This window comes from Bombina bombina, chromosome 2, assembly GCF_027579735.1.
Source record: "Bombina bombina isolate aBomBom1 chromosome 2, aBomBom1.pri, whole genome shotgun sequence".
In the NCBI taxonomy this organism is placed as follows: domain Eukaryota; kingdom Metazoa; phylum Chordata; class Amphibia; order Anura; family Bombinatoridae; genus Bombina; species Bombina bombina.
In genome coordinates this window covers 524,917,979-524,931,578 of record NC_069500.1, presented here as the reverse complement: position 1 = coordinate 524,931,578, position 13,600 = coordinate 524,917,979, and the positions used below count along the sequence as shown (strand labels likewise).

The window sequence follows — 13,600 nt, the reverse complement described above, 5'->3', positions numbered from 1 at the left end:
AGATCATAGAAGTCAGAGAGTTGTTTACATTTGCGTGCTCTTTCTAAATCATGAAAGAAAAAAATTGAGTTTCATATCCCTTTAAGACCAAATAAGTAATCTATAAAGGGACAGTAAACACCTTGCAATTACACTATGTTTCTTCATTTATGCAATAAATTAACATATTATGTGAGACAATAATTTTTAAAATTTAGATATTTTTTTTTAATAAAATTTAACTAAATAAGATGTATTATTCTTATAAGAAATACCGTCACACCAGTTTCTGGGGCCCTTAATAACACATGTAAATGTCTGTTCCACCTATTTACATGCTTAGGCAATTGGTTATTTGTAACCTACTTATATATTATATAGAGTTGTGGATAAGCACTAATAATATGAAGTAGAAATGCTCGGGACTAAGGTGTACTCCAGAATAAACACCTCAGTATAACAATAAAAGTGGGTATAAGTGTCTCCGCACTACCAAACAATGTATCAAAGAAATATATGCAAGTGTATCTCTTAAAGTGAAAAACACTGTAATTTAATGTGCATTAAATCAGAATACAACAAACAAATGAAAAGTAAATGTAATGCATAATACATCTGGGATGCAAATACACAGAAACAATAAACAAATAAACATTGATACTGGGCATCCCCAGTACACAAGTATAAGGTGTAGACGTCAGTCTAGGATTTTTATGAGCCAGACCATTTTGAATGAAATATTCAGTATTTTGACAACATGTGTCATAATGATATATAGTAGCTATGAGCTTAGATGTAAAAGCAACAGGGTTTTATATGCAAGTGGTGCGTAAGGCAAAAGCTTGTGGGAAATATGATAAAGCAGGTCATGCAGGAGGGTTGCCTTGTTAGAAGCGTAAGGTAAGCATAGATGTCAATTTCCACAGCGTAGCAGTAATGTCCAAGGTGTAAGGGCTAGAACCGGCACTTAAAGGGACATGAAACCCAAACATTTTCTTTCATGATTCAGATAGAGAATACAATTTTAAACAACTTTCTAATTTCTTTCTATTATCTAATCTGTTTTATTCTCTTGGTATCATTTGTTGAAGGAGCAGCAATACACTACTTGTTTCTAACTGTACACGTGGGTGAGCCAATGACCATCAGTTTATATATGCAGCCACCAATCAACAGCTAGAACCTAGATTCTCTGCTGCACATGAACTTGCCTAGATAAACATTTCAGCAAAGGATAACAAGAGAAAGAAGCAAATTAAATAATAGAAGTAAATTGGAAAGTTGTTTGAAATTGTATTCTTTATCTGAATCATGAAAGAAAATGTTGGGTTTCATGTCCCTTTAAGGACCAGAGTTCGCCAGTCAGCATGTAACAACAGTAAAAAGTTCCGCTCAATAAACAATCTCACCCATCCTCCACGGGTATATGCACACAAGTGTCGATGGTCCACCTCACCGGTATGCCATCCAGACAGTTCCAGTAAACTGCTTCTTTCACAGGTCAAAACTCGTTGTTTTTTTTTCGACAGACTCGCTTGCACCGGCTTACTCGGGCGTCTGACGTCACACCACGACTTATATATTATAATATAATGCATACCAAATGAGAAACATAATACGTTTCTTTTAACTAATACATGTTCCATAATGCAAGACTGCTCTATTATTCAGTCACAAAATGCACAATATTGTCAAAAGTATATGGACACCTGACCATCACACCTATATCAACTTATTGGGCAGTACTATGAAGTTAACGCGCTCCCCCCCTTTGCAGCTATAACAGCCGCAATACTTTTGGAAAAGCTTTCCACAAGAGTTTGGAGCATGTCTTTCGGAATTTGTGCACGTTCATCCAAAACAACATATGTGAGGTCAGGCACTGATGTTGGATGAGAAGGTCTGTTTTGCAAGCACCCAATTGTTTAAAATGTCTTTGTATCCTGTAACATTCAGATGACCCTTCACTGGAAATAAGGGTCCTAGTCCAAACCCTGAAAAACAGCCCAGACCATTATTCCTCATCCACCAAACTTTACATTAGTCCGTATGCATTCAGGTAGTTAGCATTCTCCTGGTATCTGCCACACTCCGATTCTTTTATCAGACTTCGCGATAGAGAAGCGTGATTCCTCACCACAGAGAACACATTTCCACTGCTACAGAGTCCAGTGGTGGCGTGCTTTAAATCCCTCCAAGCGATGTTGGGAATTGCACATGTTTATGTGAGGCTTGTATACAGCTGCCATAGGCGATTTTTATGCGCTTCAGTACTCGATAACCCTGCTCTGTGAGTATATGTGGTCTAACACTTTGTGGCTGGGCTGTAGTTGCTCCTAAATGCTTCCTCTACACAACAATAGCACTTATAGTTGACCGGGGAAGATCTAGTAGGGCAGAAATTTCACAAACTGACTTGTGGCATACTATGGCAATGCTACGTTTAAAGTCACTAAGCTCTTCAGTACAACTCATTGTACTTCTTTTGTTTGTCTATGGTGATTTAATGGCTGTGTTGGATTGTATGCACCTGTTAGCAGTGGGTGTGGATGAAACACCTGGACTCAATAATTAGTAGGGGTGTTCAAATACTTTTGCCATATAGTGTATGTACCATAATTATGATAAATTGTTGTTATAATTGGTGCCCTTGTATGAAAGATAATGTTGGTCACTCACTTTATATGCTCAGAGCAAAGTCTGACACCAGGAGTTCTTATCTTGGATATTTAGGCACAAGAAAAATGTATAACTTTGAACCACAACTAACATGGATTTAATCTAGTCTAATTTAGATTTTAGGGTAAAAATATTCTACCACTAAAAGTAAAATTTTTTTTTAAAAAAAACATAATTTATGCTTACCTGATAAATTTATTTCTCTTGTAGTGTATCCAGTCCACGGATCATCCATTACTTATGAAATATATATTCTCCTTCCCAACAGGAAGCTGCAAGAGTCCACCCACAGCAAAGCTGCTATATAGCTCCTCCCCTAACTGCCATATTCAGTCATTCGACCGAAAACATGCAGAGAAAGGAAAAACCATAGGGTGCAGTGGTGACTGTAGTTCAAATGAAAAAACTACCTGCCTTAAAGTGACAGGGCGGGCCGTGGACTGGATACACTACAAGAGAAATAAATTTATCAGGTAAGCATAAATTATGTTTTCTCTTGTTAAGTGTATCCAGTCCACGGATCATCCATTACTTATGGAATACCAATACCAAAGCTAAAGTACACGGATGATGGGAGGGACAAGGCAGGTACTTAAACGGAAGTTACCACTGCCTGTAAAAAACCCTTTCTCCCAAAAATAGCCTCCGAAGAAGCAAGGTATCACATTTGTTAAATTTGAAAAGTATGAAGCGCAGACCAAGACTCCGTCTTGTAAATCTGTTCAACAGAAGCCACATTTAAAAAAGGCCCAAGTGAAAACCACAGCTCTAGTAGAATGAGCTGTAATCCCTTCAGGAGGCTGCTGTCCAGCAGTCTCATAAGCTAAATGAATTATGCTTTTTAACCAAAAAGACAGAGAGGCTGCTGAAGTCTTTTGACCTCTCCTCTGTCCAGAATAGACAACAAACAAGGTGAACGTTTGATGAAAACTGTAGTAGCTTGTAAGTAAAACTTTAAAGCACAAACCACGTCCAATATTGTGTAATAGACGTTCCTTCTTTGAGGTAGGATTAGGATACAAGCATGGAACAACTATCTCTTGAGTGATGTACTTGTTAGATACCACCTTAGGAAAAAACCCAGGTTGGTACGCAGGACTACCTTATCCGTACGAAGGACCAGATAAGGAGAATCACATTGTAACACAGATAACTTGGAGACTCTACGAGTCGAGGAATTAGCTACCCAAAAGGAACTTTCCAAGATAAAGATTGATATCTATGGAACAAAAAAGGTTCAAACGGAACTTCTTGAAGAACCTTAAGAATCAGGTTTAAGCTCCATGGCGGAGCAACAGTTTTAAACACAGGCTTGGATCTAACCAAAGCCTGACCAAATGCCTGAACGTCTAGAATACCTGCCAGACGCTTGTGCAAAAAAATAGACAGAGTAGAAATCTGTCCCCTTTTAAGGAATTAGCTGACAACCCTTTTCTCAAAAACATCTTGGAGAAAAGATAATATCCTGGGAATCCAGACTTTACTCCATGAGTAACCCTTGGATTCATAACAATCAGATATTTACACCATATCTATGTTCAATTTTCCTAGAGACAGGCTTTCATGTCTGTATTAAGGTATCAATGACTGACTCGGAGAAGCCATGCTTTGATAACATCAAGCGTTCAGTCTCCAGGCAGTCCATCTCAGATTGATTCTATTTAGATGGTTGAAAGGACCCTGAGGTAGAGGGACCTGTCTCAGAAGCAGAGACCGTGATGGAAAGGATGACATGTCCACCAGATCTGCATACCAGGTCCTGCGTGGCTACGCAGGCGCTGTCAAAAACACCAAAGCCCTCTCCTGCTTGGTCTTGACCTCCGGAGGAAATCCCACTCCCCCGGAAGAAAAGTCTGACGACTTAGAAAATCCACCTCCCAGTTCTCAACACCTGGGATATGGATAGCTGATAGACAAGAGTGAGTCTCTGTCCAGTGTATTATTGTAAGACTTCTAACATCGCTAGGGAACTTCTGTTCCCCCTTGATGGCTGATGTAAGCCACAGTCGTGTATATTGTCCGACTGAGTATGATGTACCTCAGAGTTGCTAACTGAGGCCAAGTCTGAAGAGCATGGAATATCACTCCCAGTTCCAGAATATTTATTAGAAGGAGGGTCTCCTCCTAAGTCCACTATCCCTGAGCCTTCAGGGAGTTCCAGACTGCATCCCAACCTAAAAGGCTGGCATCTATTGTAACAATTGTCCCATCTGACCTGCGGAAGGTCATACCCTTGGACAGATGGACCCGACATAGTCACCAGAGAAGAGAATCTCTGGTCTCTTGGTCCAGGTTTAACAGGGGGACAAATCTGTGTAATCCCCGTTCCTCTGACTGAGCATGCATAGTTGCAGCGGTCTGAAATGTAGACGTGCAAACGGTACTATGTCCCTTGCCGCTACCATTAAGCCGATTTCATTCATGTACTGAGCCACCGAAGGGCACGGATGGGATGAAAAAACACGGCAGAAATTTAGAAACTTTGACAACCTGGACTCCGTCAGGTAAATTTTCATTTCTACAGAATCTATCAGAGTCCCTAGGAGGGAAACCCTTGAGATTGGGGATAGAGAACTCTTTCCTTGTTCATTTTCCACCCATGTGATCTCAGAAATGCCAGTACTACGTCCGTATGAGACTGGGCAATTTGGATGTTTGACGCCTGTATCAGGATGTCGTCTAAATAAGGGGCCACTTCTATGCCCCGCGGTCTAAGGACCGCCAAAGCGACCCCAGAACCTCCATAAAGATTCTTGGGGCTGTAGATATCCCAAAGGAAAGAGCTACAAACTGGTAATGCCTGTCTAGAAAGGCAAACCTGAAAAACGATGGTGATCTTTATGCATCACAATGTGAGGATAAGCATCCTTCAAATCCATTGTAGTCCTCTATTGACTCTCCTGGATCATAGTTAAGATGGTACGAATAGTTTCCATCTTAAATGACGGAATTCTGAGGAATTTGTTTAAGATCTTTAGATCCAAAATAGGTCTGAAGGTTCCCTCTCCTTGGGAACCACAAACAGATTTGAGTAAAAACTCTGTCCCTGTTCCTCTCTTGGAACTGGATGGATCTCGTACACAATGTAAGAATGCCTCCTTCTTTATCTGGTTTGCAGATAATTGTGAAAGGCGAAATCTCCCCTTTTTTTGGGGGGGAATCTTTGAAATCCAGAAGATATCTCTGGGATATAAATTCCAATGCCTAGGGATCCTGGGCATCTCTTGCCCACGCCTGGGCGAAGAATGAAAGTCTGCCACCTATAGGATCCGTTACCGGATAGGGGTCCGTTCCTTCATGCTGCCTTAGAGGCAGCAGCAGGCTCCTTGGCCTGCTTATCTTTGTTCCAGGTCCGATTGTCTCCAGACCGCCTTGGACTGAGCAAAAATTCCCTCTTGTTTTGCCTTAGAGGAAGAGGATGCCACACCTGCCCTGAAGTTTTTAAAAGGCAAGAAAATTAGACTTTTTTTTTTTTTTTTTGCCCTTGATTTGGACCTATCCTGAGGAAGGGCATGACCTTTTCCTCCAGTGATATAAGCAATAATCTCCTTCAAACCAGGCCCGAATAGGGTCTGCCCCTTGAAGGGAAGTTAAGTAGCTTATTTATTAAAGTCACGACAGCTGACCATGATATAAGCCATAGCGCTCTGCGCGCCAGTATAGTAAAAAACAGAATTCTTAGCCGTTAGTCTAGTCAAATGAACAAGGCATCAGAAAACAAAGGAATTGGCTAGCATAAGCTTGTCAAATATATTCATCCAATGGAGTCGCTTAACTGTAAAGACTCATCAAGAGACTCAACCCAGAACGCCGCAGCAGCAGTGACAGAAGCAATGTATGCAAGGGGCTGCAGGATAAAACCCTGTTGAATAAACATTTTTTATCCATTGGATCTAAAAAGCACAACTGTCCTCGTCAGAGGTAGTGGTACGCTTAGCTAGAGTAGAAACTCTTCTCTCCACCTTAGGAACTGTCTGCCAGAAGTCCCATGTGGTGGTAACTATTAGAAAACATTCTTCTAAAAAATAGGAGGGGAAGAGAACGGCACACCTGGTCTATCCCATTCCTTATTAAAAAAATTTTAGTAAACCTCTTTAGGTATTGGAAAAACATCAGTACACACCGGCACTGCATATTATTTATCCAGTCTACACAATTTCTCTGGCCCTGCGATTGTACACATTCATTCAGAGCAGCCAAAGCCTCCCTGAGCAACAAGTGGAGGTTCTCAAGCATAAATTTTAAATGTAGAAATATCAGAATCAGGTGAAATCATCTTCCCTGAGTCAAAAAAAAAAAAAAAAAAATCACCCACAGACTAAGCATATTGTGAGGTAGTATCATACATGGTTCTTAAAGCGTCTGTATGCTCTGTATCTACCCCCAGAGCTAACTGCTTTCCTTTAATTTCAGGTAGTCTGACTAATACTGCTGCCAGAATATTATTCACCACCTTTGCCATGTCTTGTAAAATAAACGCTATGGGCGCCCTTGATGTACTTGGCGCCATTTGAGCGTGAGTCCCTGAAGCGGGAGTCGAAGGGTCTGACAAGTGGGGAGAGTTAGTCGGCATAACTTTCCCCTCAACAGAATCCCCTGGTAAAAGAAACGCTATGGGTGCCCTTGATGTACTTGGCGCCATTTGAGCGTGAGTCCCTAAAGCGGGAGTCAAAAGGTCTGACACGTGGGGAGAGTTAGTCGGCATAACTACCCCCACGACAGAATCCTCTGGTGATAATGTTTTTAAAGACAAAAAATGATCTTTATTGTTTAACATGAAATCAGTACATCTGGTACACATTCTAAGATGGGGTTCCACCATGGCTTTAAAACATAATGAACACAGAGCTTCCTCTATGTTAGACATGTTAGAACAGACTAATAATGAAAAAAAGGCAGTAAAACAAACAAAATTTTACAGTACATGTAATAAGGTAACAGAGCATTGCACCCACTTGCAAATGGATGATTAACCCCTTAATGCAAAAAACAGATTAAAAAAACGACATAGACGTTTTTAAAAACAGACACAACAAACTGCCACAGCCAACAGTGGAAAGCTTCAGTTAACTGTTTCTATGCAAAATTTAAGCCAGCCATGTGGAAAAAACTTAGGCCCCAATAAGTTTTATCACCAAACATATGTTAAAAAACGATTAAACATGCCAGCAAACGTTTTAAAACACATTTTTACAAGAGTATGTATCTCTATTAATAAGCCTGATACCAGTCGCTTTTACTGCATTTAAGGCTATACCAACATTACAGTGTTATCACCAATGTACGTTAAAAAACGATTAAACATGCCAGCAAACGTTTTAAAACACATTTTTATAAGAGTATGTATCTCTATTAATAAGCCTGATACCAGTCGCTATCGCTGCATTTAAGGCTTTACTTACATTACTTCGGTATCAGCAGTATTTTCTTAGTCAATTCCATTCCTAGAAAAATATTTTACTGCACATACCTTATCTGCAGGAAAACCTGCACGCCATTCCCCCTCTGAAGTACCTCACTCCTCAGAATGTGTGAGAACAGCAAATGGATCTTAGTTACGTCTGCTAAGATCATAGAAAAACGCAGGCAGATTCTTCTTCCAAATACTGCCTGAGATAAACAGCACACTCCGGTGCCATTTAAAAATAACAAACTTTTGATTGAAGAATAAACTAAGTAGAAAGCACCACAGACTCTCACGACCTCCTATCTATGTTGAGGCTTGCAAGAGAATGACTGAATATGGCAGTTAGGGGAGGAGCTATATAGCAGCTTTGCTGTGGGTGGACTCTTGCAGCTTCCTGTTGGGAAGGAGAATATATATTTCATAAGTAATGGATGATCCGTGGACTGGATACACTTAACAAGAGAAAAATGCATTTAACACCCAGTGCTATTAATCTGTGAAATTAAATGAATGAGGATACATGGCTATAAGTATATAATGGTCAAAAACAACAATAAATATAATTACATGCACTATATCACTACATTATATTCTCTTCCGTGTTTTCCTACCTTAGGATTCCATAACATTGCCAAGGGTATTAGGAAAGGAAGGAAGAAAACTACAAACAAATTACTTAAAAAGATGTAGTGTTAAAACAGTTACCCAAACTTGGTGCTCAGTCAGCACAAATAGTTAATGCTCATTTGTCTTAAAGTATGAGGTTTACTCCACCTTCTTATACTAGGACTCATGGCAGTAAATTATTCAAAGCCGTAAAACAAAAGTTCTTTTTGTTGGTTTGATGAATGACCAAAAGGTTAAAGAGCATGTTTATTAAACCACGAGGAAAGCTGGAGGTGATCAACTTATCACACAGCAGAGTGTATGAAATTGTCTGGTTAGTTATTGATAAATAGAGTCAGATCAGTAATAAATAGATGGAATATTCCACAGTCAGGCATAATGAACTCCTTTATAAGGGTCGGATGTGACTCAGACGTAGACTTTCAGTTCATATAGCAAGCGGTGTGTTGTTTTAACAAACTTACTCAAGACAAGTAACAGATTAGGATAACTGAAAAATTAGTTTTAGCAAGACATTTATTTGTCATGAAATGTAGCGTTGCATTATTAACCTTTAGAGGTAAAATGGCAAAAGCAAGGCTTTAAACTAAGGCAAAGCCATTCCCCTTAGCAGTGTGTAAGCTTAGAGGGAAGCCAAGAGGCTGACTCCGCTCTAATGTATTTCTTATGTAAATTTCTGTGAAATTATAGGGCACTAAGCACCCTCCTTAGGGAGTTTAAGGTATTGCATCCTTAGAGTTAATCCTACTGTCTGTGTTTTTGCACATATACATTTACATTCCAATGTCTATTCACTAATCTGTTTTTACGTCACACAGGGTTCCTTCATTGGGAATATCAGAAGCCTCTTACAGCTCCTTAATCAGACACCAACTCCGCCTACAGGTGGGATAAATGATATACCTACCAGACGACGCCACCCTCGTCCAGTAAGAAGACTTCTTCGACGTCTACGGCGTTGGGGCCTCATCCCCCCTCGTACACAGGGGTCCCAGACTGAACCCACTTTGAACCAGACATCATCTTCAACTGAAGGTGCATCTGATGGAAGTGACCCACATTCTGCTCCTCTACTCCCTGTCAAATCCTCTATGAGTTTGCAAGATCCACTCACTAGCCAAACAACTCAAACAGAGGCTACCTGGCAGCACACAGCCTCATCAGACGTCGGAAGAGGGCTGATGGGAATGATGCAGGCAGTCAGAGGAAGAATCTTATACCCTCTAGGAGGAGAGGACACAATGGGTAGAGATGAAGAATCTGGAAATGTATTGGATCGACAAGAGGATGAAGATGACTTGTTGCTTTTGCCTCTTGCAGAGGGATTTGATGGGGCAGCTGGAGATGTGGGGCTTATTGCATGCTAATAGGGCAAATCTCAAGACTTTTTTTATAAATTTGCACAAAGACTACACCACTCTTCCCTCTTTTGTTCTTCCAACTAACACTGAAAACCTGATGGAGCCAGGGGAGCATGGAGGGAAGGACAGTCCCAGCAATGCACAGATTCACATTAGAAAGGAAACATTGTTCAAACGGAGGTTATGGATTAGTGTTAATTTCTCTTTAGCTGTTCTTTACAGAAAGTGTTTACACACTTTAAATACTGAAGGTGATTTTCCCAGCTAATCTTGCATCTTTTGAATTATATAAACAGCTACTGCCCAAATGGGTGTTTTCATATATGTTGTTGCAGGGATATTGTAGAGCAAAAACTGTATGTTATAAATCATTAGAACATGCCATTTTTGCACTAAAATGCCCCTTTTTAATGTTTTTTTATGCAATTTGAATGGATTGCAATTCTGTATCAGCTGTAGTTTGACACATTATTCTGTTGACTGCACAGTGAAAATGAAGGATATCAGATGTACTGTTTCACAAGCAGACTGGTGCATGAAAAATGTAATTTTTATTATTCAGAATGTTCCAGTTTATCAAACTTCTTTCTCTTAGTATCCTTTGTTAAAACATATCTTCTTTTCATGACACCATACCTAAGTAGGCTTAGGCATGTGCACATGTTTTAAAGGGCCGTGATACCCAAATGTTGAAACACTTGAAAGTGATGCATCATAGCTGTAAAAAGCTGACTAGAAAATATCACCTGAACATCTCTATGTAAAAAAGAAAGATATTTTACCTCAAAAGTTCCTCAGTAGCCACCTCCCATTGTAAAGGATTTCTAAGCAGTATGTCTGTCCCGGGACAGCTAAGAGATTGAGCCTTGTGCGCTCTCATGTTATTTCCCTATTCAGTTTACTATGAAATCTCATGAGAGTTAAGTGAAATCTCATGAGATCACAGTAAAAGAGTTCATGACCTCAGCACTGCTGATGCTGATTGGCTGCTGTTCATTTCTTCATTTTTTTAAAAAAAAATTTTTTACCTGCAGCTGGGAGCAGCGGAGTATAACTTTTTTACACAGAACTTACTCTGCTGAGCTGAGGAAATTGTAAGGTAAAATATCTTCCTTTTTTACATAGAGATGCTCGGGTGATATTTTCCTGTCAGCTTTTTACAGTTATACTGCATCATTTTCAAGTGATTTAGCATATGAGTATTATGTCCCTTTAAGGATAGCAAGAGACAAACGTAATTTTGATAACAAAAGTAAAGTAAATCTTAAGCATATTTTTTTTTGGGTGTTGGAATATTCTCTTTAAGGGTGGCTTGTCCTTTGTTGAATGATCATATTTAGACAATCCTTCTGTTGATTTTAATAAATCTTAGAGTGGGCTCACCTTCATTTTCCCTCTACACCACCCAAGTAAGGTGTTAAATTGCACAGTAAAACTAGGTATTTCCTATCCTTGGTTACAGGGATTTCGGAGATAAAAAATAAAATATATATGTATCTATTTTTCTATGAAAAAAGAATCCCTATTAGATAACTTTCCTCACTGCACTAGAGGGGCTGTTGCCAGATGAATGACGTTTTTATTGTGATGAATGTAAATGCAATAAAAGCCCTTCTCTGCTATGGGACTCAAGGTGCACTGCTTTTGATATGTTGCCTTTGGTGTATCCTATGTACTTCTTGTAGTGGAAGGGTTAATGGTGGGCACAGATTTTATTGCGAGATCTCATTGTAAATGTATTTATTTTCTGTGATCATGTACAAAAAAATAAATTTATAATGTGATAAAAATGTAATAGTGTGGTGAATATGTATCATTCAAGTCTAAATTACATTTACTTCAGAGCGCACAGAAGCGAAAGGGGCAAGCTGGGTGTTGGTGAATACGCTATTGGCATTGGTTACTTCTGGAACACTTCTGTTACTCATATGAATCTCTCTCAGTTCTGCTTTTTTTTTCTTAATTTATAAAACCACTCTGTTTTAAAGGGCTGTACATACTAAATTCTATGCTCTAATCCGGTAGAACATGTAATTTAAGACTATATCAACCTTGCTCTACTGTGTGTTTAACCCCTACAAAGGGGTTAAACACACATTACAATTGCGGCTCAGGACCCACAATCCTCCAAAGATCCCAAGCCGCTCTTGTAATGTCTGTTTAACCCCTTTGCGGGGTTAATAGTTGTAAAATTACATTAACGGATTAGAGCATTTTTTTTTTTTAATTTTTTTTTTTTATTTTTTTTTTACTTTTATGGCCTTTTTTAAAGGGATATAATTTTTTGTAATTTAGACCGCATACAGTATAAAAAAAAACTTCCAAATCTCAATTTTTTTTTGTTCCCATGGTATTCTTTGTTGAAGAGATACCTAGGTAGGTGTTTGGGCACAACATGGCAGGAAATAGTGCTGCAATCTAGGGCTCTTGCAAGTGGATAACATTCTTGCAAAACTGCTGCCATATAGTGATCCAGACACAAGTGCTCTCTTGAGCCTGCATCTCTGGTTTTCAACAAAAAGATACCAAGAGATCAAAAAAAGATTTGATTGTAGAGGTTAATCGGAAACTTGGTGCTTTATGTCCATTTAAGTTACCCATTAATTAGCACTATTCCTATTTTGTATTTGACCTCTCCATAGTCTTCTGCCTTTCTGCAACACCCATGCTCATCACATTATCTCTTCTCCCTCTATATCTATCCCTATCCCTTTATATCTATCCATCTATCCCTATCCCTCTATATTTATCCCTCTATCAATCTATCCCACTTATCTTTATCCCCCTATCCATCTATCTCTCTATCCATCTATCCCTATCCCTCGATCTCTATCTCTAGCTCAACATTTTTTTTTCTGCAGCGCAGTGGTCCCACACACTCCTGCCCCCCTCCAGCGATGGGCCGCCCACCTGCCTCCCTCCTAACCCTCCCTTGCCACCAACGATCGGCACCACCGCTGCCCGATGCAGAGAATGGGGCATGCAGAAATAGCACAATCTTGCTATAGCGGCAGAGAGAGGCCCAGGTCCTTAAGGGCTTAATGACCATCGGCACTGGTCATTAAGGGGTTAAGGCCAGGTATGTTTGTCTTGCGCTGCAATCTCTACTGTGCATGACTGCATCGGACAAACATACAGGGCCTTTTATTATTATAGATTATGTAACTGCAGTATTATATACAATATTATACAACTGCAGTATTGTATGCAATTTATATAACTGCAGTATTATATACAATATTATATAACTGCAGTATTGTATGCAATGTTATATAACTGCAGTATTATATACTATATTATATAACTGCAGTATTGTATGCAATGTTATATAACTGCAGTATTGTATGCAATATTATATAACTGCAGTATTGTATGCAATGTTATATAACTGCACTATTGTATGCAATGTTATATAACTGCAGTATTGTATGCAATATTATATAACTGCAGTATTGTATGCAATGTTATATAACTGCACTATTGTATGCAATGTTATATAACTGCAGTATTATATACTATATTATATAACTGCAGTATTGTATGCAAT

General features: G+C 39.2%; 1 protein-coding gene across 1 annotated transcript in view; it reads left to right on the top strand.

The window, feature by feature from the left end:
• The window catches only part of LRP10 (LDL receptor related protein 10), a 31,071-nt gene extending 19,223 nt beyond the window's left edge, over window positions 1-11,848 (top strand). The window contains exon 5 of the mRNA XM_053702308.1: window positions 9,511-11,848. Coding sequence (XP_053558283.1) covers window positions 9,511-10,059 — 549 coding nt within the window. The 3' untranslated portion in view covers window positions 10,060-11,848. The remainder of the gene's footprint in view (window positions 1-9,510) is intronic.
• The last annotated feature ends 1,752 nt before the right edge of the window (window positions 11,849-13,600 follow it).